A 22,999-nucleotide genomic window follows, 5' to 3' on the forward strand; every position below is an offset into this window, starting at 1 on the left:
TTCCGATCGAAGTAATAATTCTCACGAATACTACATTTGTTATTTAATTCACACTTTTGTTACGTGTAATTTAGCTTTCGTAAAATTAATGACACAAAGATTATTTGCTTTCGCGAAGGAGGGGGTCATTAACCAGTATGGTTTGTGCCAGTCTCGATTATGGGGAAAAAATCAATAATAAATATTAAATCTTGTTTTTTTTTTAACATATGTATATTTCTGTATTCTAATACATATCTCTGTCCATGTGATACGTCGATCTTTGCACTATTTATGGACAATGCCGACTATAATTAGACTCTATTATATTACAATTTAGTGCAACATAGATTCGCTATATATTCTTTGTAACTGCATTTATACAAATGTTTACTATGTACAGGGACTGCAGAGACTATAAACTTGCACGCGCAACCCAAAGAAATTTGCATTAATTGTTCGCGATTGCATGTAAAATTCAAATTTCACAGTTGTCGTTAAGTACCAAGCATCGAATACCGATACAAACCGTTAGAGATAAAATTAAATCGTCGTGCCGGTGCGTCGATTCGACGATCAAAAAGAGAAATGCACAACACATCTCAATAAAATCAATGTGACACAGGTAGTCTCACGTATTTTCCTTTTAAACTTAATACTCGATCAACGAGAATCATGATTTCATTTAGCGAATATAATTCGTAGAAATTTTCAGAAAAATGTCTTTGGTAATACTCCTTATATTTCACGCCGCAACGCGTATCGTTTGCAATGCAATAACAAATTCATGAATGTACAATTGAAATTAAATTAATCGTTAAGCTTTCTAATATTGCGCTTTTTTTTTATTAAATGACGAATTTTTAGTTAATCAAATTGATCATTAGTCGTTCGCGACTATCGTTAATTATATTAATGTTCGTTCTTCAATGGTGTCACGCTATTACCTTAATCAACAATTAGATCAGTTTGATGATTCATTATTCTATAGGAACGATGCAATGTCAAAGAAATCAAAATTAATTTTGATCAAATTTTGTCCAACACTGTTTAACCGAGAAAATGCAATCAGAGTAGCTCAAAATGAAACAATTTCCATTGTCATCGAAGAAAAGATGATTTTATGTTTCAAACCTCAAATTACTCACTCATATTATGCAACTCTTAATAATTAAAAATGGATTGGCAGTTGAAAGGAATGGTACTGTAATATATAACATTTAGTACTATCGCAGTAGTGCTCTTTACGCGACAATTTACTACGACTCTTGCGTTATGGAGGTAAGGTTGTATAGGTATCCGAACTTGTGAATGGATTTTACACACGAATTATCCTTATTAACAATTTCGTTGTGTCGGCTCTACCTAGTTATTATACGAACGAAAGAATCGCTGTATGCAAAGGCTGTTAAAGTTACTTCTAGTTTCTATACGATACGCGCCTTATCGTACAGGACCGCCGAGAATCTCGGTCAAGTCTTAAAATTCTCCCTTAATTTATCGTTAATTATCAACAAAATATTCTTTAGCGTTTCTTACGCTCACTAAATCGTTTACGACTGCTGTGGTTGGCACGCCGCGTAAAGCGGTCCAGCTTTTTTCTTCGCTAAATCCGTGGCCTTCTTCGCAGCGTCCTTCACTTTCTCCGCCTTGCCTTGAAAGGAATGTTGGAAGTCTTCTGCCAGTGTAGATCTTATTCCTTCGTCGAGCTAGGAGAAAGAAAATAATCAAACTGCGTGCAATATTTTTGCGGTCGACGGGCACAGAAATATTTTTTTTTTTAGGAAATCGCGTCTTGATCTTACCCGATGAATAAAGCCCATTTGAGACAGCGACGGATTCATATATTGCGCCGTGTGTGGAAACATGTGCGCCAAAACGTAATTAAAACCGGTGTACATTAGAGTATAATTTTTTTTCAATCTGTCCAATCCAAACGCTTGGATGGCTCTACTAAATCCGAACACGTGACTGTCAATCCATGCTGATCTGTGTGCTACCGTCCAGTTCGGATTTTCATCGCAAACCTTGTAGACAACTTTTTCCATGATACTCTGCAGAGGAAAGAAAATACAAGAACCATAAGTCTCAGATTGAACTTAAATCTTATCGCTGTACTGCATAATGCCACATTACCATAACTTTAGTGTAACCTAGGTTTCTTGTATAAGTCGTTAATGTCTTAGTTTTTGGATCCACAATGCTTTCTTCTACAATTTTTACAATATTTTTACTGATAAATCTCTCCCCCCATTTAGGTAATCTGTTCGTCTTTGTGAGTAGTCGTGTAGTATAGAGCATTCCATTTTTAATTTCTCTCGATACAGTATCCTCCGATAGAACATGAAGGCTAAAATAAAAAGTTTGATTTTTTATTTGTTGGTACAAATATTAACCAAAAGTTAAGTAATTTCTTATGGTTGGAAAACAAATAATCTATACTTGCAATATACCTGTGGGGATTTGGATATCTTTGCCAAAATCCTTGCACAACTTGGTTCCAATTGAACTGGAAGGTTATATTGTTTTCATAACGTTTGACCATCTTTCCGGCTTATATAATTTGTCCTATCGCAAGAACAAGGTTACATAGGACTCGCAAACCAGTCCCGTGAAATGTAAAATCGACCATACACAGAGATTACTTGATCAGTTTAATTCTTGCCCTTTGACCTAGAAGCAAAACATCCACAAAATATACTTACTGATAAAATTTGTTTTTGCATTTTGATTTTGCGATTCGTCGAAAAGATAAAAGTAATGCTCTTATAGAAAATTTAGCCTAAAAAAGTAAATAACCATTATATCGATACAGCGTTATACATGCATTTGCAGATAGCTCATAGATAGTAAAAAAACATACGACAGAGTTTGGTTGTTTCGAATAATTACGAGAAATTCTAACACACTTATAAATGGGGGAAAATATAATTCTAATATAGATAAGTCAATCGAATCGTACTGATTCATCACGACGAGAAATTCTGCATAGACACGATCATCCGTTAGAGAAATTTGATAAATTACATAACCCTTGTTCGTATTCGGTAACTATGAACCAGTTTTCGAAGGAAATTATCAATTTCGACGTGTAAATTGCGTCGATCGAAATTACTAGCGATTGTGCGTGCGCTCGAATCTCGAACGCAAAAGAAACAATTTCTCCAAAACAACCTTAGCAGAAAATTTACCGTGCGGTCACACAACGATTGCAAGAGTATGCAAATTATCGATCTGTTAATATGAAATATCCGGATCCGGATTTCGGACCTTATCGTAAACACGTGGATTCACGCGATTCGTTCCAAAAACTACCGGTAAATGCATATACTCGAACGTTATAAACTAATAACACGGTTAAAAGTAATACTTCACTGCACGTTCCTACCTACAACAGTGTCCATGTTACATTCCGCGGTAAAGGCATGTATATATAACACATATACGTATATGCTATCACGGTTTTCCTTGAATCTAATTGGAAATTATCTGATTAAATGGGCCACTGTTTAACGACTTGTTCGACCGTCGATATTACCGGATTCGTCCTTTCCCCACGTAGTATTACAGACGATACGAGGTATACGAGCCTCTATGTTAATTTAGAAAACTTGTTTCACACAAACAAATGCGTTGAAAAATAGTAAATTATTACGTTACAACGATTGCACATAATAAAGAAAAGTATAAAGGAATAGTTGCTAATTATTTTAGCGTGTAAAGTGTGGTAGAATCGTCAACGTGAAAGTTCAACAGACGCCGGTTTCCATTGTTACGGAGAGTTAAAAAACCGGTTACATACCGTGTTTCCACGAGAAGAAGCACAGCGTGTTTACATCCCTACTCCTACTCCAGTCTGCAGACTCACAGGCATTGGTCGAAAACGGTGGCAAAGATCGGTGACAGCCAATCAGCGGACTGCAGCAAGAGTGGGGATGTAAACACGCTGTGAAGGATGATACTACCATACTACTTTCATTTTATTTACAAACAACCACGAGTTGCGAAGCCTACTACGTTGCTCCATTCAACGAAAGACCAGTCGTATCAAAATGCCTGTAAAAACGAAAGAAATAAAAGGAATTTTAATACCCATAGAAGAACAAGTAACTGAGTTCTTGTAATTTTTCGATGTGTGAATATTATCATTTTCGCGGAAAGTGACGTGTTCAATGTTGTAGGTAAATAAATTGAGAGAATTGATTAAAGGCAATTCTCTCTGTGCGAATGATGCTGTATCGACGAAATCAACACTCTTTGAACGATTGGAATGCCTGGGAGAAAAGTTTGAGGTTCTGTCGAAGGAAGAGATTAACGATTACGAGGAAATGGAGTCGAGGATCGCCGGCATAGTGGAGGAATTCTGCTCCTTGGATTATGTCAACGAGATGGTGCGTTTAATAGAATACGAATGGACTTTATTTCTAGATTTTCATTTAAAAATACTTTGCAGATTGAAAATGTGGACAAACAAATTGCAGAAGAGATCTTGTGCGCTGTACTTGAAAAATTTAAATTAGCGCTCGAAGCTTTGGAAAAATTAGAGTGTTTGCCATTGAAGCAGAGATTAATGGATTGCATGGATTATATCAGCGAAATGGGACAAGCCAATGAAATTGAACACTTTCAAAATATCAAGGTAGAGAGAATATTGACTCGTAATAGTTTCTGGTGTAATCAAATATCCTATTTTTAGGAGTTAGGCACATCGATTTTGGAATTGCTTGGACCGTTACAAATATATAGAAAAAGCTTATCGTCTCGCGTGCTTGCTGAGAAGATCATACTGTATTCGTGTCAATTATGCACAGCTTTTAAACTGCTAGTGCAGTTAGTGCAAGAGCAGCATCAGCTGAATGCGTCGATCTATGTAATAGAACATTTTATGATATCTACATTACAAAATACATACAAGTTGTTTTCTAATTGGACGTTTACGCTTTCATTCGCATAGAATTGTAAGAAATATGTCTGCGAAAGACTCTGTTTCTGCTTGAAGATGATAATGGAGATACTGGATGAACCAGATCCATTACCCGAAGATGAAATATCCGAGAGAGAGAATCATTTTGTTTATAGGTAAAGAAAAACGTGCACAGACCTCGTCAATTTCAACTTCCGATCGAAGATCGAATTTTAAACTTTGGTTCGAATTTTCATCAGTTTCTCCACTATGCTTTGCATTTAGAATGGACTTGGTGCTGGATATTTTGCTGGAAATGCCGAATAAATCGCAGGAAGAGCAAATACCAGAATGCAAAGAGTTGTGGTTACGAATAGAAGACGTGTTCTCGTACGCGATGGCGATCGCGCAAGTGTGCAAACCTTATAACTTTAAAGCGATCACTGGAACCTGTCAGTTCATTATATCGGAATATGAAAATTTGAAGTTTCAGCTGACGACCGAGTCGTGTGACACGGCATTGAACAATTTGTTCATGAATAGCTTGAACGATGCCCTGTATCGGTTAGAACGTAAAATTAACGTGTCGGTACTGAATCTTGTCATGGAAGTTTTCAGCGATCCTTTTAACGCTTTGAAAAAGCTCGTTAAGATCTGCGGCAATTCGTTAACCGCGAAAAAACGATCCAAGAGCGATTTGACCAACGCTATAGAAGAATTCGATCAGATCATAGACAAGTCCATGCAAATTGGACTATTTGCCATTGCCTCTTGCAAAGATAGAAATCGTAAGTCTATTTTGTATTCTTACAGCGTTATAAAATTATGTTCATAGATAATTAAGTTACTGGAAAAGGTCAAGATGATCGAAAACATTATATTTAATGAATATCAATTTTATAGATATATTCTAGATAGAGTAGAATTGTACCGCGACATCTCAATCTTGTTTTAAATTCTCACTCAATTTCTGAGAATATTTATCTCTTCAGGAAAGCTAAAATAATAAATTATTACAGGTATCAACCAAATTCGAAATTGCCTGGCGAGCCTCGAATCCTTGGAAACTGAATTGATATCAGCTATTACTACTTTCTATCTGCATCCAGAAAGTAAAGAAATGCGTGCAAACGTAGAACTTCTAACTGCACAGTGGCAATTGGAAGCGAACAGATTACAGGATGCAATAAATCTAATTATGGATTCAGCGGCCTACTGCGAGGTATTTGCTATAAATTTAGAAACGATAACTTCCACTGATATTTAGATAAATTTATTATTGATATTAAACATATATGTATATCGTCCTTCACAAAAAGAAGCTCAGCGCGTTTACATCCCCACTCTTGCTGCAGTCCGCTGATTGGCTGTCACTGATCTTCGTCACCGTTTTCGATCAGTGTCTGTGAGTCAGCGGACTGCAACAGGAGTGGGGATGTAACACGCTGTGCCTTCTTCTCGTGGAGGAATGGTACATACAAAGCAATAACATATGAAGTATTATGATATTCTTTTATTAATGAAAGTCACCGTGTAACTGATAAAAACCACGCATTGTATACTATATAGGTAGTTTTAGATGATCTTCAAGAACGTATCTCGATTATGTCCAATCGCCTTGATAACAGAGAACCCGTTACCCAAACGCAAGTACAAAGCGTCGTGCTTAGGTCATTGTCGTTGTCTCGTCAGATAAGCACGACTATAAACGATATTGGTAGCGATATAGTAGAACGACAAACAATAATGATGATCAGAGAACTTAAAGCTGGTAAGCGGTCTAGATCTTTGATCGTTTTTTTAAACGAAACGCAAGTTGCATTTACAATTGTTTTTACTGTCAAGCAATATGCGAGGCTGATGCCGCTTCAAAAAGTCTTCTGACGGACAATGCTACAGAACCGCAACAATTACGTGTAATTAAACGGTGCGAATTAATTTTGAATGTCGTCAAAAGATTGCATCCTGCTTTGGTCGCGATCATGAATAATACATCGCTGATGAATACAAATTATGGGAAGAATGGGAAAGGCCAAGGGGATACTGTTCATGGTATTTAACTTTATAATGTCGACTTTTATGTTGCACGTTGTTCTGACACAGGTTTTGCGTTTTTAGACGTGAGCTGCCGATTGGCATCTACAATTTATGGATCGTCCTACGACCAATACCAAAAATCTGTAACTTACATAAGAACCCCCTATACAGGTAAACATCGTAGATACAGATACAGCTACAATTGTTGCGTTCGTCGTTACACTTTACCGTCTATTTTTTTCCAGTGAAAAATTACAAATCACCGTTATCCATACAAACAGCGAACAGCGTCTCCAGAGCGCAATTGAATCTATCATGTCTGATACCTTACATTAAAAAAGGACGCGAGATGCGCACGGAACGGTCAGTCATGTATAAAACACCACGTAAAACCGATCTTGCCGATCAGTCCACGATCGACGTTAGGTTAGAGTCCAGAAATTTGACCAATATCAGGCAGCACCTTTTCAGTAGAGACAGCATTAGTTCTCACGACGATATCTGTTTGTTCGAAGAAAGTATGAATTTAACAGGTAATGCGTGTTACAAAAGACGTATAGAAGGTAATTACGTCGATCGTAAATCGGCCATCATCCCGTTAACACAGTACAATTTTCAGATATCTTGGAGAAGTTCGTAACCACTTGCACAACTTTAAATACAAGTATGTCGAAATCGCAGCATGAAAAAACGCAGAATAACACGGCCGACGCATCGAATAAAAAGTCCATTGCGCATTTGACGGAACCTTTGGTCGAATGCATGGAAACAAACCCCGGAATAACGACTCGTAAAATGGATCAGTGTTCGTCCATCGGTGGCGGGGACGGCCCGTCGGTCATGGAAGCGTCGAAAAATTATGATACTCAAAGATTAAATCACAATACCGAAGTAACGCAAAAACGATTATTCGGCGATTAAATGCACTGCTCGCGAATTTGCAGAAAAATGTTAATCTTTGCAAAGTTGAAGTTTCGATGCTTCCGTCCACAAAGAAATATGAAATTTCGTTACTTGCATTTCAGCTATTAAATAAAGTACTTTAAGATTTTCACTAAAACAATTTATTTCTCCAAAAAAAAAAGAAGACTTTATGTAACTACCTACAAGTTTCTTTCTGTACTCTGATAGTAATCTCTAGATTGTTCAGGTTTTTACAAATAAAGACCCATTTATACCCACGTGTAATCGGAAATAATGATAAAACACTCGATACGTGTTTCGACTTTGGCTCAGTGTAAATGGATCTTTAAGGACTTAAATATATTCGAATTGGTTCTCGCAAATCCAAGCCTTGGATTAGAAATCGAAAGAGACGCGTTACCAACTTACGAAACTATAACAACGCTTTCTTTTGCCTCCGGTATACTTACGAAATTACGAAGTTCTTGGCCGTGCCCCGTATTGCTACAGTTTACCAATGTCAGTTGCGTAACTCGTGCAACCGATCGTGGTCCCATTCACTTCTCAATTACGTCAAATCTCTCCCCCTTCGTACTTTTCCATTTATATCGCGATTCCCATGAAACCAAAGATATCAGATTGAGCACCGGGTGCTCTACTCACACTATGTCAGATCACGCGTACGTGAGCTCGTGGAGTTTCGAAAACCCGACAAAGGCAAAATGACGCATGCCCTCTTTCTCGATTCATCGAAGCTGCCCAAAGTAAGTTTGGACCGTCTCGTGGGAGTCAAGAAAGAAAGGCTCACACTTCCCTTCTCGCTCTTGAACAACTAATATCCGACTTCTCGTCAACAGGTCTCCACTAGCCTCTACTGACCGCTGCTGACCACTCCTGGAATTTCTGACAACCTATAACGATTACTACTGACGTTTGCCAGCCTCCGCTGGCCTCTGCTGACCGCTGCTGACCACTCCTGTTACTTCTGACAACGTATAACGATTACAACTTGCTACTGCTAGCATCTCCCAGCCTCTGCTGACCGCTGCTGACCACTCCTGGAATTTCTGACAACGTATAACGATTACTACTGACGTCTGCCAGCCTCCGCTGGCCTCTGCTGACCGCTACTGACCACTCCTGTTACTTCTGACAACGTATAACGATTACGACTGGCTACTGTTAGCCTCTCCCAGCCTCTGCTGGCCCCTGCTGACCACCGCTTGTATTTCTGACAACGCATAACGATTACTACTGACTTCTGCCTGCCTCCGCTGGACTCTGCTGACCGCTACTGACCACTCCTGATACTTCTGACAACGTATAACGATTACAACTTGTTACTGCCTGCCCCTGCTGGACTCTGCTTGCCACTGCTTGCCACTGCTAGCCTCTGCTGACCACAGCTGACCACCCCTGATACTTCCGACAACGTATAACGATTACTACTTGTTACTGCTTGCCCCTGCTGGACTCTACTTGCCTCTGCATGCCTCTGTTGGCCTCCGTTGGCCTCTGCTGGCCTCTGCTGACCGCTGCTGACCACTCCTGTTACTTCTGGCAACGTACAACGATTACTACTGGCTACTGCCACCCTCTGCTGACCTCTCCCAGCATCTCCCGATCTAAGCTGGCCTCTGCCAACATCTCCCGACGTCAGCTGACCATCGCTGACCACTGCTGACCATTGCTGACAACTTGTGACATGATGTAATATAATATAATATGTTTATATGTATTAAAGTTTTGTATAATGTAAATCTATGACAATAAATGATATAATTTCAAAGTATTCAATGTGTTCTCATCATTTTTTACCGTCCTTTTCCTCTCCAAATCTTTCTTCGCAAGTTCACCAGCATTTTAGAAATGTTCCGGGAACTTTGGAAATCCGAATTTGACCATGACCTTGACCCAATTTTGAAAGTGGGTCAAGGCCATCGAATCTCAGAAAAATTTCGGGCGCTTTGGAAATCTGGATGGCCTTGACCCAATTTCGAAAGTAGGTCAAGGCCATTCGAAATTTTAGAAATCTTCGGCCAACTTGGAAATCCGGATGGCCTTGACCCAATTTCGAAAGTGGGTCAAGGCCATTCGAAATTTTAGAAATCTTCGGCCAACTTGGAAATCCGGATGGCCTTGACCCAATTTCGAAAGTGGGTCAAGGCCATTCGAATTTTAGAAAAATTCCGGGCGCTTTGGAAATCCGGATGGCCTTGACCCAATTTCGAAAGTAGGTCAAGGCCATTCGAAATTTTTAGAAATCTTCGGGCCAACTTGGAAATCCGGATGGCCTTGACCCACTTTCGAAATTGGGTCAAAGCCATCGAATCTTAGAAAAATTCCGGGCGCTTTGGGAATCAGGATTTGGCCTTGACCCAGTTTCGAAAGTGGGTCAAGGTCACCGGCATTTCAGAAAACGCTCCGGGCACTTTGGAATTCCAGTTTTAAGTAAAGAAACGGTTTCTTATAACTAAGGTAATAATGGGGAGAGGAAAAGAAAGGTAAAAGTGATGAGAACACATAGAATTCTTTGAAATTATATCATTTATTGCCATAGATTTACATTATACAAAGTTTTAATACATGTACATCATGTTAGAAGTTGTTAACAAAGGTCAGCGTGGTCAGCAGGGGCCAGCAGAGGTCAGCAGAGGGATGCAGAGGCATGCAGAGACTAGCAGGGGCAAGCAGTAGCAAGTTGTAATTGTTATACGTTGCCAGAAGCATCAGGGGTGGTCAGCAGAGGTCAGCAGAGGCTGGGAGAGGCTGACAGTAGCCAGTTGTAATCGTTATACGTTGTCAGAAGTAACAGGAGTGGTCAGCAGCGGTCAGCAGAGGCCAGCGGAGGCTGGCAGACGTCAGTAGTAATTGTTATACGTTGTCAGAGATGCCAGGAGTGGTCAGCAGCGGTCAGCAGAGACGAGCAGAGGCATGCAGTGGCAAGCAGAAACCTGCAAAGGCAAGCAGAGACTTGTAGAGGCATGCAGTAATAAGTATTAATCGTTATAGATTATCAGAAATACCTGCAGTGGTCAGTAGCGTTCGGTAGTGGCCAGGAGAGTTCAGCAGAGACAAGCACACGCTGACAGAGATCAGCAAAGACCAACAGAGGGTAGCAGAAGTCAGTAGTAATCGTTATAGGTTGTCAGAAATATAAGCGATGGTCAGCAGAGTCCAGCAGAGGCAAGCAGTAATCAGGAGCAGGCAGTAACAGTCGCTGTATGGTGTCAAAAGTTGTCGGGTGTTCTGTACTTTTGTCAGCACTGGTCATCAGAGGTCATCAGAGGCAAATAGAAACCTGGAGTAATTTGCAGAGTTCAGTAATGAACTCTAGGAAAGACAAGTAAAAATACCTGGGCAGTCGAGATTCCGAATCGTATGCCGTCGACGTGAGGTCGCATTTCAGTTGTTCAAGAGCGAGGAAGCAAATGTGAACCTTTCTCTCTCGACTCCCACGAGGCGGTCCAAAATTACTTCGAGCAGCTTCGGAATAATCGAGAAAGAGGGCATGTGTCAGTTTGCCTTTGTCGACTTTCCGAAACTCCACGAGCTTACGTACGCGTGATCTGGTATGTGTGAGTGGGGCACCGGGTGCTGTATCTAGCATCTCTGGTCTCTGCATGAAAGGACCAACGGCACAATGGACTTAAAAGTTGGCCAAATCTCGGGTTTTATAATAGAATCATAAGACTCGTGATCAGCGATTTGAAAAATCACAATATAGAGCATTTTTTCAACATTATCACTATTCTTTCAATGTTATTTAATATTTGGCCAGCTTTTTCGCATTTTACTCGATTACAGATTGGGACTGGAGGCAAATATTTTATAGCTACTTGAGTGCTACTACTAAATGTCGAGTATCATATTTTTAATACTACTATTTCAACGATTGAGCACAACGCGGATCTGTTAAAACGATAACTTTTACGTATGCGGTAATCAACGTGAAAACACTAGATAGTTTGAAATTCACAAAATAATAAAACAACACACCCCCAAGTATCTCGTCCAGGCTGTCGAATCGAAACGGTCTTCGCGATGGTTTGATGCTATCTGCGACAAAACGGTCCACGATCTGTGGTTAAAGCATATCCATCGTGTAATCCTGCCCGTTGGCTAAACCGTAACTCTATAACGTGTTCAATAACGTTACATATCGGCCGCAATTTGAGATATACTCGCGTTGGGCAACTTTGCGAAAGTGTCTCCGTCCTTTGTTCCCCAATTGTCGATATGCGCTGCCACCTGAAGCTCGAGGCAGTTACTAAATGTCGCAGAAATATCAAAAGATACTACCTAACCGTTTTAGATGATCAAGGAAGTATTCCTGTTGGAAATTTTGCTATGTTTGGAGGCTCAGAAAAATACAACAGAATATTTAAATCCGCCATTTTCCAAAATTAATGAAAGATGACACATGTTCTTTTCTTAACTATTCAATTCTAATTGTAAATTGTCGATTCAATTGCATTTTCGCTCGATGCAATTTCCAACTCTGTCGAAAATGATAGCAATGCGTGGCAATCCGCTCGAGTTTAGGGGTATCGAATGCGCTCCAGTTACACGTATACATATACGTGTCGCAATGTCGGCTCACTATGCACCGTCTATACGCCTCTGGTCGAGGGACACTCGACACCAAGTAGTTTTCGGGTAAAAAATATTTCAACTGGTTCAGGTAGGGATGCTCAGAGCTCGCGTATAAATACTCTGTTAGATTAGCAATATGCATTCAATTCGCTTCTGCACTTTGCTTCCTAACTGTAAAAACAGGATCTACCAACGCTCTTCATCATGTGCAAGGTGAGTAATAGTATCGTTTCGTATCGTCGTCTGCAAAGTTCAGAAACATTGCATATATTAAGTAAATTAAAAGTAATTCGATTTATGTCGTATTTGGATTAATTTTAATTAGCATAATCGAGAGACACTATCCATCTCGATTCCACCTAACCATTTTGCATTACTGTAAATGAAGATACGACAAAATTCTTTCTTTAAATCAGTTTATTTAGCAGTTGTACCGATACTTTTATAATATAACCGAAGCAAAACGAGAAAGGGGAGAAAAACTTGAAATTTCTTTTTCCAGTTCTTGATCATCTGTGGTTGTTTGCTGGCGGTCGCACAGGCTGGCGTGATCGGCGGTGGTTTGCTCGCCACTGCGCCTGCGGCGCTTGCGGTGCAGCCGGCTGCAGCATCCCTCCCTCTATCTGCGGCCGCGGTCGCACTACCGACTATCTCAACGTCCAGCTCTAACATAATTCGGGGTATCGGTAACTTAGGTGCCATTTCAGCCTACGCCAAGAGCGTAGACACGCCATTCAGTAGCGTCAGGAAAGCGGACGTGCGCGTTAACAATCCTGGAATCGTGACGGCGACCGCTGTGCCCGCCTCTGTACTCACGGTCGCAAATACTGCTCTTGCAGGTACCTGATCGCAAGGTGCCGTCCATATTGGCGGAACAAGTACAGCAATCTCGTGGAAATTAAAGGGTACCAAGACAACGAGCGTCCTTAACCGCAGGAACGCTTTGCAGATCTTTTAAAACTGAAGATTGCTGTATTTGTTCCCATCGACTATACTTTAATCTCCACTGTTCACTCTGTTATATCGGAATGTGTCGGTTCGCTGCTGCATAGTGGCGCCGCCACCCGCGTACACGACATTAATCGCGATTGTCGTTGAGAGAATTGGGCGCTTGGCAATCGCTTGCCGACACGCTTCCTCTACGCATTAGAATTAGAACCGATATTTTATTGGTCCGCTTTTCTCAGCTTCCCTTCTGTTATTCCACTTCTCTAACCTATACTCTTCCAACTTTCTAACCTTCGCACCGGTAACTCGTGTTCCACCGTCAACTACAATTACCATTGTTTAACAAAACGATAACTATGTGCACTAATGTTTCGACTGGTTCTTCCTTTCTTCGGTTCTATTCGACCATTTACGTTGATTCACGACGATTGTTCCATTGTTTTAGCACCAGTGGTTACGTCTGCTCTTGCGCCCACGCTCCTTGCGCCTGGATTGACCACTGCGCTCGCTGGATCAGGTCTTCACGCCGGTCTGTCGCCTCTGGGACTCAACGGTCTGGCCTTGAACGGTTTAGGAGCAGTCAAGGTTCTCTAAGGGCTTTGCCAGAACGACCACGGATCGTCGGAGAGGATTAGAAACTTGATTCTTCGACGCTGCCAACTACTCGTTTACGTTTACAACGACGACTAACCGTCGTTTGCGGCGCAAACGATTCTACATGTCACAGAATGTAATAATCGAACATCGAATAAACGTGAAAACGTTACGATACGTCTGAGTTTACCGGCTTAATTTACACTATACTCATTTGCGACACCTCGGACTATAAAATGTCAACAGCGTTTACACCGAACCGACGGCAATATTCTCACAAAGCTTGTCAAATTTATAAAAGCTACCAATAAAATATAAATAAATTACACAAGTACGCAACGTGTTAGATATTTTGCATTTCACGATCATGCCGTGGTACAAATAAATACTTTATGCCAACTTGAAACACGTTTTCTGTAACTTGGTATCGCTGTATCGAGGTTACAATGAAAACACGGACCGTCAATGAATTAAAATATCATCGACACGTTCGTTGGTGCCGTAGGTAGAGGGGGTAAAGGTTGAACTGTTTACACGTTCAGTGTGTACTGTATTTAATAAATAGATTCAAGTAGAAACTACAATAAAAATACAGCATCGTAAAACGAATTGCCGCGTCAAGTCGAAGGAGCAACGGTGATCTGATAAGAGCCATTTACCAGGAGTAAGAGACGCCGATGGGGCTGCTGTAGGTCATGTGGGAGACAGCAACCGCTGGCGAGTACGATACACCGAGGAGGGGGCCCGAATGCGCAGCAATGGGGGCAGCCGGTGCAGCGTACGCCAATGGAGCCGCGGGCGCGGCGTAGGCCAATGGAGCTGCATGCGCAGCATAAGCCAAGGGGGCTGCGTGCGCATAGATAGCCGGGTTCGTCACACGGATGTCGGACTTGCTGCTGGTCGAGAACGGAGTGGCAATCGTTTTCGACTGAGTCGCGATCTGCGCCAGGTTTCCGCTGCTTCGAAGTATGTTGTCCGAAGTGGACGTCAAAGCTCCGGTGGCCAAGCTGTACTGTCCAGCGATCGGGGCCAATAAACCGGCGTTGCTCACTGCCAGAGCGCAGGCGAGGATTACGATCTGAAAAGAAAATCCATCGATCCGATGTTCTTTCTAACCTCGTTACCTAGGCTAGCGCAGATGCATCGTACTAATTTTAAGAACGTCTAATTTCCAACGAACATTCGCGAAACAATGCTGACAATTTCAATAAAATTACTGTATCAACCCTTTAACTCTGTTAGAAATCACAAAAATGTACCGTTCGAGATTGAAAATTGCACAGATTACTATTTGTCTATCGAATACCTACCTTCGAGAACATTGTGAGACGGTTGAGCTGGTAGATCGGTCGATTCTTCGAGGATGTACGAAGGCAAGTGCATGTCAATCGTTTCGTAGCCGAAATCTTATATAGCTCGGGCCCGACTAGCGAGATGCCTGGCCCAGCCACTCCGAGATGGAATCAGGTGGGGTACAAGGGCGTGTTTCGAACGAGTGTCGAAAAACTTTCGCCGTACGAGCATACGCAATCGTTACTGTACTTTTCACTGCCACGCCCGGCTCTCTTCTTTTTTTTTTCCCCCCTCAACCGACAAAATCGGCAACTTTTATATCCCCCCTCCGACCTTGGACTAACAATTCAAAGCCACTCGAGCCGCGGCAAAGAACGACCGTGATCCATTTACGCCGTTCTCTTACCCTCTTGCCAAATTCCTGGCTGGAATACCGATGTTAATGATAACGAGACGTTCGAACACTCGCTATTCCCTCTTTCGAAACGATCCATTTACCTCGTACGAAGTCCTTTGTATCTCCATATATGGCACGAAATTACGTTTAATTTATTTGCCCATGTTCTCATTTCGAATATTTTGCTTGTCCTTTTGGACGACCAGATATCTCGACGATTCGCGAGACAGACCGATCATCTACCAAATCGATACCGAAACTTTTCGATTTGTGAATATATACAGGGTGTTCGGCCACCCCTGGGAAAAATTGTAATGGGGGATTCTAGAGACCAAAATAAGACGAAAATCAAGAATACCAATTTGTTGATGGAGGCTTCGTTAAAAAGTTATTAAAAAATTAAATTCGAGTAGGTGTTTAAATTTTTCAACAAAATTAAAAAATTTCAAATCGTTCTGGAAAAATTATATTCGGTTACGGGGGTCAATTACAATCATTTTTGGTGAATAGACATACCCCCGAAATCCTACGCGTTTTCGAGAAAAAAATTCGGATAGGTGACCAAATTTTTCGACAAAAATAAAAAATTCCAAATCATTCCGGAAAAAATATATTTAGTTGAGGGGGTCAATTACAATCATTTTTGGTGAATAGACATACCCCCGAAATCTTACGCGTTTTCGAGAAAAAAATTCGGATAGGTGATCAAATTTTTCGACAAAAATAAAAAATTCCAAATCATTCCGGAAAAAATATATTTAGTTGAGGGGGTCAATTACAATCATTTTTGGTGAATAGACATACCCCCGAAATCTTACGCGTTTTCGAGAAAAAAATTCGGATAGGTGATCAAATTTTTCGACAAAAATAAAAAATTCCAAATCATTCCGGAAAAAATATATTTAGTTGATGGGGTCAATTACAATCATTTTTGGTGAATAGACATACCATCGAAATCTTGCGCATTTTCGAGAAAAAAATTCAGTATTGGTGAAACTTTAAACGTTAATAACATTTTAACGAAGCCTCCATCAACAAATTGGTATTCTTGATTTCCGTCTTATTTTAGCCTCTAGAATGGCCGAACACCCTGTATAGAAATAGAACTCGACAATTAGGTTAGGGGACCGTATATTATCGAAAAAATCAAATCTTGTTTGTTGGAAAGAGTTAGGTTAAGTTAGGTGTCTCGATTAAAAGCAGAGCGTACAGTTTCGTATACACGGAATCGTTCAACAGGTTTCCATCGAATCTTTGCACAAAGACGGATCTGTTGTGCACGCATTAGAACAATAGAACCGTTTATTCGTTATATGTACGTATATCCGTGCCAATAATTTTGTGACCGTGTGTCTTCCAGCGCTAAAAATAATCTTCCGCGTTGCAGGCTTGTTTTGCAGCGACGGTTTGCTCGTTTCTTTTTGCTCGAGTGCACTGCGTGATCTAGAAAACAACCCTTTCGCGTCGCAGCGAAAAGCGATGTCGGTCGAGCCTACATCAAAGCGGGGAACAAAACGTCGCAGCTGCACTTTGGCTCACACTGTTCCTCGAATTCGTTCGGAACAGATCAAACGGTGTCTTTTACGTATCCGACACGGACGGTTCCAATAATTAAAAATCAAGATACCTTGTAGGTATTTCAATTCTAGGAGCAAACTTTGAACGTTCGTGTATTCAAATAGAATCGTTCGAATATTTGAGTAGACGAAGCTCGGAATACTTGGAATACTATCTTTTTATTCGTCTTAACGCGTTGCCACGGTGGTCACCGGTGACCGACACTTTGAACTCACAACGTGTTGCACTATTGTTTATAATGGACGAACCCTGATACTCGTAAATAACGCTACTTCAATTTGGAATATTGTAAAATAACAATTTTATTATTGAATTATCGAATATTTCTCGATATTATCAAATTACACACGTTGATTGTTACGGTGGTCACCGGTGACCGACACTTTAAATTTACAATGCGTTGCAATATTGTAACAATGGAAGAACCCTTATATTTGTAAATAACGTTACTTTAATTTAGAGTATTGTAAAATAACAAATTTACTATTGAATTATCGAATATTTCTATGTTTCTCAATTTGAACAAATGTTGAGGGCAACTCTGGACAACGTGACGCAATTACCATAAATAAAATTAAGATAGTTCAATTTTCATTAAACCTTCCAAGATATTCCCCAATATAGAATCTGAATATTTTAAATATTTTACAGTCGTGTCATATAGGGGGGACTCGTCCTTTTCACTTAAAAGGGTAATCGTTTATATTTCTATGTTTCCCAATTTGGACGAATGTTGAGGACATCTTTGGACATGGAAAGCTGGCAGTTAACGCGTTAAACAAAATGGTGTACCAAGTATGCCGATACTTCCTCTGCTTATTCTCCATTTTCTATACTTTGATTCTCGTTTTCTTATCTTAAAAACGATTGTTGCTGTCGGTTATTTCTGAAAATTACTAGAACGATCCAGTGTAGCTTGTCTAGCGTTCGAAGTTAATGGTCTTCGGTCTGGCGACGTCAACCGCGAGAAAGATGATACGGGAATTTCGCAATAATGTCATGCGTGAGCTGTTAATAGTCGTCTTGAAACGCATCAGCCCACGCTGTTCCGTGTATTCGGAGAAACGTCTGTCGTTAGATCGTCCGCCAACGGACACGGTATTTCACGCGTATACAGGATGTTTATAAAAATACAACCCCCTCCTCGGGATCAATTTCTCGAAAGAAATCGATAAAGTCTTGTACCATTTCAATCCGAAGCTTCGTTACCGAGATACAAGTTGTTAAATTTTAACGACTCGTGGTGTATATCCTGGCCAGCTGACCACTCGGCCTTGTACAGAGGGTGTCTCGTCCGAACCAAACCAATTTAAATATCTCGACGATACACAAATATTTTTCAAGTTATTCGTATACTTGGCCTTGTACAGAGGGTGTCTCGTGCGAACCAAACCAATTTAAATATTTCGACGATACAAAAATATTTTTCAAGTTATTCGTATACCTGGCCTTGTACAGAGGGTGTCTCGTGCGGACCAAACCAATTTAAATATCTCGATATACAAAAATATTTGACAAGTTATTCGTACAGTAACAAACACATTTCTTAGATAATTTTAAAAAATGGGGAAAAGCGGTTACTTCGTATTGATAACTTATTTAACATTGAACCAGTCAATTTTCGAATAAGGAATATCATTTGAGTAAGGAATAACTAGTTTTTTTTTATCGTTGACTGGTTAGCGAAAACGTTGCTCGAAATAGGAGTTCATCCCGTGTTTGTACGGCCCTGGGAATCGTAGCGCCCGTTTCGAAACGCCTCGACGCCCGTCGCCGGTCTAACCCTAGTCAGTTGGCGTCGCGACGCCGCCGCCAGAGGTTTCCGAAAGGCACGTACGGTCTTACCCCCTCAGAGTTCTCTCTCCTGCTGACACAAACGGGGGTAATTATTCAAAGGAGATTCGGTGCACGCGACCCGTGAACGCGTAAACCATTCTCGCCTCTGGATTTTCGACAAATAATTCGTCAAAGTTAAAAAGGAACCGGCGAAAGGACACTCGTGGCAATACTGCGGTAACTTGCGGTTCGACGTGGAAAGGTAACAATCGAGGCGCCGCCTGGAGAATTCAACTTTAGAAAAAGGACACTCCAAGTCGAAATATTTTTCAAAGTCGCTGATAAGGGAACTGTGTCAGTGTCGCGGACTATCGACGACCCAGGAACTTCGTTTCGACCACCTGGTCACTTAGCTTTCGAGAGGCGTCTCTCCTTGGTGCAGACGATGTGCAACGCGATCGTGTTAATCGTTAAAATCAAACGACCCACGAAGGTTCCTTCGATCGTACAGAAACAAAGGAGCAGGTCCGAAACCTTACCGATCGACGATTCTGGAACCTCTTTGGCGACGGAAAGAGATTCTGCGTGAGAAAGAGAGACGCTGCGGGGGACGGTTCGATCGTTGTCCTAAATTTTAACACTCGTGATCCTCGAGCGACAAGTCCTGAGAGAAAAACGTATTCCTCTAAACGTTCGAATTGAGAACTGCACTGGCACAGCCGTGTTTATCTTAGATTCGGGGTTGACGACCCGCTGGAAATCGCCTAGACCCTGAAATTAGGAAATCCAAAGCTAGTTGCAAGTTCCAGGCGATCGAGATCGCTTTCCAAAGACCCACTGGTTTGTCACCGATTCGTGATTTAACTCCAGCCGCTCAAATCCGGATTATAGGACGACTACGCGATATATCAACAGCCCCTTCCCCCTTGGAAACCTCTTCACCCAAACATCTTGGATTACTCAGTCGCGGAGAACCGACTGATCGCGATAAATTCCGCGCGGAGTCCAACTATTAATACGTGTCCCGGAATCCAAGGATCATCGAAGAACAATTCCCCCAAAGATATCAAGCTAACACGAACCAAAGAAATATCGTTCCTCTTTGTCCCCTGTCCAAGGAGATCTCCAAATCCTAAAAAACACCAAAGAAATTTCGCTTTTAACGCGACTGGGAACCTGCAAGATGCTATCGTGATAGTTTTCCTCTCGACACAGCCCACGATAGAGAACCTATCATCTGCTAAGAATGTTTCCCAGGTGACCCGTCGTCGAAGAAACAAAAGGTACCCTGTTGAGGAAACGAGGGAGCACGAGTGGATCGTGATAGTCTTGCTTCTGATAGTCTCCGACGTCTCCTCGTCCTCCGTTAACGGACCTGAAACGCAGAGATAAGTGAATAGATCGTGACAGTGTTAGTTATTCAGCTTCCTCGGGCTCGTTTCTTACCGATTTTGCGATGTCGAGCTCCCCGGGCGAGAGGAAGCGTCCACCGAGGCCGAAGATCCAGCTTCCGTTGCCTGGACAATATTACCCGCAGACGGGGATGGGGTACGTGTCAACGCCGTACGGCCAGACCCCGATACCCATGACTCCTGTATCCGGTCAGCCACAAATGATGTACTCGAACAGAGCTAGCGAGTTTGTCTTCAGCCAGTTCAGAGGCATCAAGGACCTCACCAAGTCTGGACTTAGCGTCGGGGAGAAGAGCGCCTTCTGGCTGTACGAGAAGGTCCGTCGTCGTGATCCTAGAACACAGTGTTGCTAAATTGTATAGAGTGTTTAGCATTCATAGGGCGAAAATTTAATGGGAGATTCTAGAGAGCAAAATAAGACGAAAATCAAGAATACCAATTTGTTGATTGAGGCTTCGTTAAGAAATTATTAACGTTTAAAGTTACGCCTGTAGAACGGCAATCTGCGTGCAGCTGCGTGCGAGAGACAGTGGCTCTCACTCGGTATGAGGAACTCTACTTACCGACGTAGCGACAGCCTTACAGTTTTCTGAGTGAGAACCACTAGCACAGCGCACGTGGATTGCCGTTCTACAGGCGTAACTGTAAACGTTAATAACTTTTTAACGAAGCCTCTATCAACAAATTGGTATTCTTGATTTTCGTCTTATTTTGCCCTCTAGAATCTACCATTAAATTTTTGCCCTATAGTGTCGAACACTGTGTACGTGTCACGAGTATGGATACTCTACGCCGTTGATGAAAAATAGATGACATGGTAAACTATTACTGGTGATAGGTACCGAGACACTCGATTTGCATTTATTTTGTACCGGAAGTCGTAGAATCCATAATACTCGTGATATGTATAATTAGTAGACTGCGGATATTTATGCATTTGTGAGAATCTTTAATTCTCCAAAAAGTAGGGAATGCACTTATTATACAAAAATATAATAAATACTTTAAGATACGAATTATCATACAGGGTGGTCTATGCAATCTGTGCGCCTCTAACTTCCAAAGTATGCTCAAATAATTTTGTATAAAATATTTGCATGATTTCAAAGGGTAGACTACTATGGTTTGAAAGGGTAATAACCCTAAACCTGATAACTAATGAGTAATATCACTTTATTTCCTCACAATTTTGCAGAAATCTGCGATAAGGTCTCCAATTTGATATTACGTTTAGAAAATGTTCAATAAAGTGAAATTACTCGTTAGTTACTAGGTTTTGGGCTAATGCAAATCGATGCAACTTTTTAATACAAAACTGTTTTGAGCATACCTTGTACACCCAAACCACCCTGTATTTACAACCCTCTGCAAAATTTTCGTTTCATTCTATCTTATTCTATCGATAAAAATACGAATTTGCATAAATATCCGCGCTGTTGTAATTAGTTGCACCGTACAAGATGGACGTTGGACGAGCAAACGTTCACGCGTTACGAACTTTGTGTGCGTAGGTCAGTTCCTGGAGCAAACGGTGGTTCACGCACATTTTCTTATTTGTTATCGTACTTTTGTACAGTATCGGGGGCGCGATGATTTTCGTGACGATCGAGGGAAGGCACGAGGACGTTGTGCATTACAACATCAGGAAAGAGAGGTGGGTGGCACTCGGTTAAGCGTTCAAAACCAGTGGTTCTTAATTTTTCCCACGGACCCCTTCCGCGTAAACAGCCAACGAGGCTTTTGTCATCGACAATGTTTCTTTTTTGAAACTAGCATAGACGTTCATCACGTTACAAGAATTATAAATAACAGTCTTAACATAAATCTCAAAGATTGTTTTTAAAATAGTCAAACCTCCATTTTGTAAGCTCAGTTTCTAAACATGGATACGTGTATTGAAAAGAATGGTTATTTGTTTGAACATTTATTTATTGTTTATTTGGACTTTGTTACTTGTTTTCGTGGAGTTATGTTAACCAGTCAAGACTATCACTCTTTACAAAGCCTCTCAAGAACTGGGATGATCGTATTTCTCGAAATTCTATTTTCCTCTATTGTTTATATCCTGTATGCAGGATGATCGGCCATCCTTGGGAACAATTTTAACGAGAGATTTTAGAGGCCAAAGTAAGATAAAAATCAAGAATATCAATTTTTTGATTGAGACTTTGTTTAAAAGTTATTAAAAAATTTCAAATCATTCTGGAAAAAATATTTTTAATTGCGGGGGTCAATTACAATCATTTTTGGTGAATAGACATACCCCCGAAATCCCACGCGTTTTCGAGAAAAAAATTCGAGAAGCTGTGAAATTTTTCGACAAAATTAAAAAATTTCAAATCATTCTGGAAAAATTATATTCAGTTGCAGGGGTCAATTACAATCATTTTTGGTGAATAGACATACCCCCGAAATCCTACGCAGTTTCGAGAAAAAAATTCGAGAAGGTGTGAAATTTTTCGACAAAATTAAAAAATTTCAAATTGTTCTAAAAAAATTATATTCGGTTGCGGGGTCAATTACAATCATTTTTGGTGAATAGACATACCCACGAAATCCTACGCAGTTTCGAGAAAAAAATTC

General features: G+C 40.9%; 4 protein-coding genes and 1 long non-coding RNA gene across 7 annotated transcripts in view; 2 read left to right on the top strand and 3 right to left on the bottom strand.

The window, feature by feature from the left end:
* Positions 1-191: 191 nt before the first annotated feature.
* Prel (preli-like) lies at positions 192-3,361 on the bottom strand. The gene is made up of 5 exons (XM_076775198.1): positions 3,171-3,361; positions 2,433-2,652; positions 2,116-2,329; positions 1,785-2,033; positions 192-1,688 (listed from the first exon to the last, which is right to left on the bottom strand). Exons 2-5 carry the CDS (start codon positions 2,522-2,524, stop codon positions 1,533-1,535), a joined length of 711 nt encoding a protein of 236 aa, XP_076631313.1. The 5' UTR covers positions 2,525-2,652; positions 3,171-3,361; the 3' UTR covers positions 192-1,532.
* A 580-nt stretch (positions 3,362-3,941) lies between these two features.
* Positions 3,942-8,006, top strand: Spt (Spitting Image). 2 transcript variants are annotated; one of them, XM_076775106.1, is made up of 13 exons: positions 3,942-4,085; positions 4,161-4,370; positions 4,433-4,618; positions 4,676-4,849; positions 4,934-5,058; positions 5,168-5,294; positions 5,370-5,670; positions 5,902-6,104; positions 6,452-6,653; positions 6,728-6,934; positions 7,001-7,090; positions 7,165-7,452; positions 7,539-8,006. In XM_076775106.1, the coding sequence occupies exons 1-13, from the start codon at positions 4,032-4,034 to the stop codon at positions 7,838-7,840; spliced, it is 2,469 nt and encodes an 822-aa protein (XP_076631221.1). In that variant the 5' UTR covers positions 3,942-4,031; the 3' UTR covers positions 7,841-8,006. The 2 variants fall into 2 exon arrangements, with proteins under 2 accessions (XP_076631221.1, XP_076631220.1); XM_076775105.1 differs by having other exon boundaries at positions 5,168-5,670.
* A 4,538-nt stretch (positions 8,007-12,544) lies between these two features.
* Positions 12,545-14,378, top strand: Cpf2 (cuticular protein CPF2). Of its 2 annotated transcripts, none has more exons than XM_076775107.1 (3): positions 12,545-12,631; positions 12,921-13,257; positions 13,812-14,378. In XM_076775107.1, the coding sequence occupies exons 1-3, from the start codon at positions 12,623-12,625 to the stop codon at positions 13,958-13,960; spliced, it is 495 nt and encodes a 164-aa protein (XP_076631222.1). In that variant the 5' UTR covers positions 12,545-12,622; the 3' UTR covers positions 13,961-14,378. The 2 variants fall into 2 exon arrangements, with proteins under 2 accessions (XP_076631222.1, XP_076631223.1); XM_076775108.1 differs by having other exon boundaries at positions 12,921-13,098; positions 13,812-14,360.
* A 118-nt stretch (positions 14,379-14,496) lies between these two features.
* Positions 14,497-16,252, bottom strand: Cpf1 (cuticular protein CPF1). The gene is made up of 2 exons (XM_076774167.1): positions 15,271-16,252; positions 14,497-15,038 (listed from the first exon to the last, which is right to left on the bottom strand). Exons 1-2 carry the CDS (start codon positions 15,280-15,282, stop codon positions 14,616-14,618), a joined length of 435 nt encoding a protein of 144 aa, XP_076630282.1. The 5' UTR covers positions 15,283-16,252; the 3' UTR covers positions 14,497-14,615.
* A 218-nt stretch (positions 16,253-16,470) lies between these two features.
* LOC143346136 (uncharacterized) overlaps positions 16,471-22,999 on the bottom strand; it is a 74,905-nt gene continuing 68,376 nt past the window's right edge. The window contains exons 3-4 of the long non-coding RNA XR_013080377.1: positions 20,451-20,749; positions 16,471-20,379 (exon numbers count right to left, since the gene is read on the bottom strand). This is a non-coding gene — a long non-coding RNA (uncharacterized LOC143346136). The remainder of the gene's footprint in view (positions 20,380-20,450; positions 20,750-22,999) is intronic.

Source organism: Colletes latitarsis, chromosome 10 (assembly GCF_051014445.1).
Source record: "Colletes latitarsis isolate SP2378_abdomen chromosome 10, iyColLati1, whole genome shotgun sequence".
NCBI lineage: Eukaryota > Metazoa > Arthropoda > Insecta > Hymenoptera > Colletidae > Colletes > Colletes latitarsis.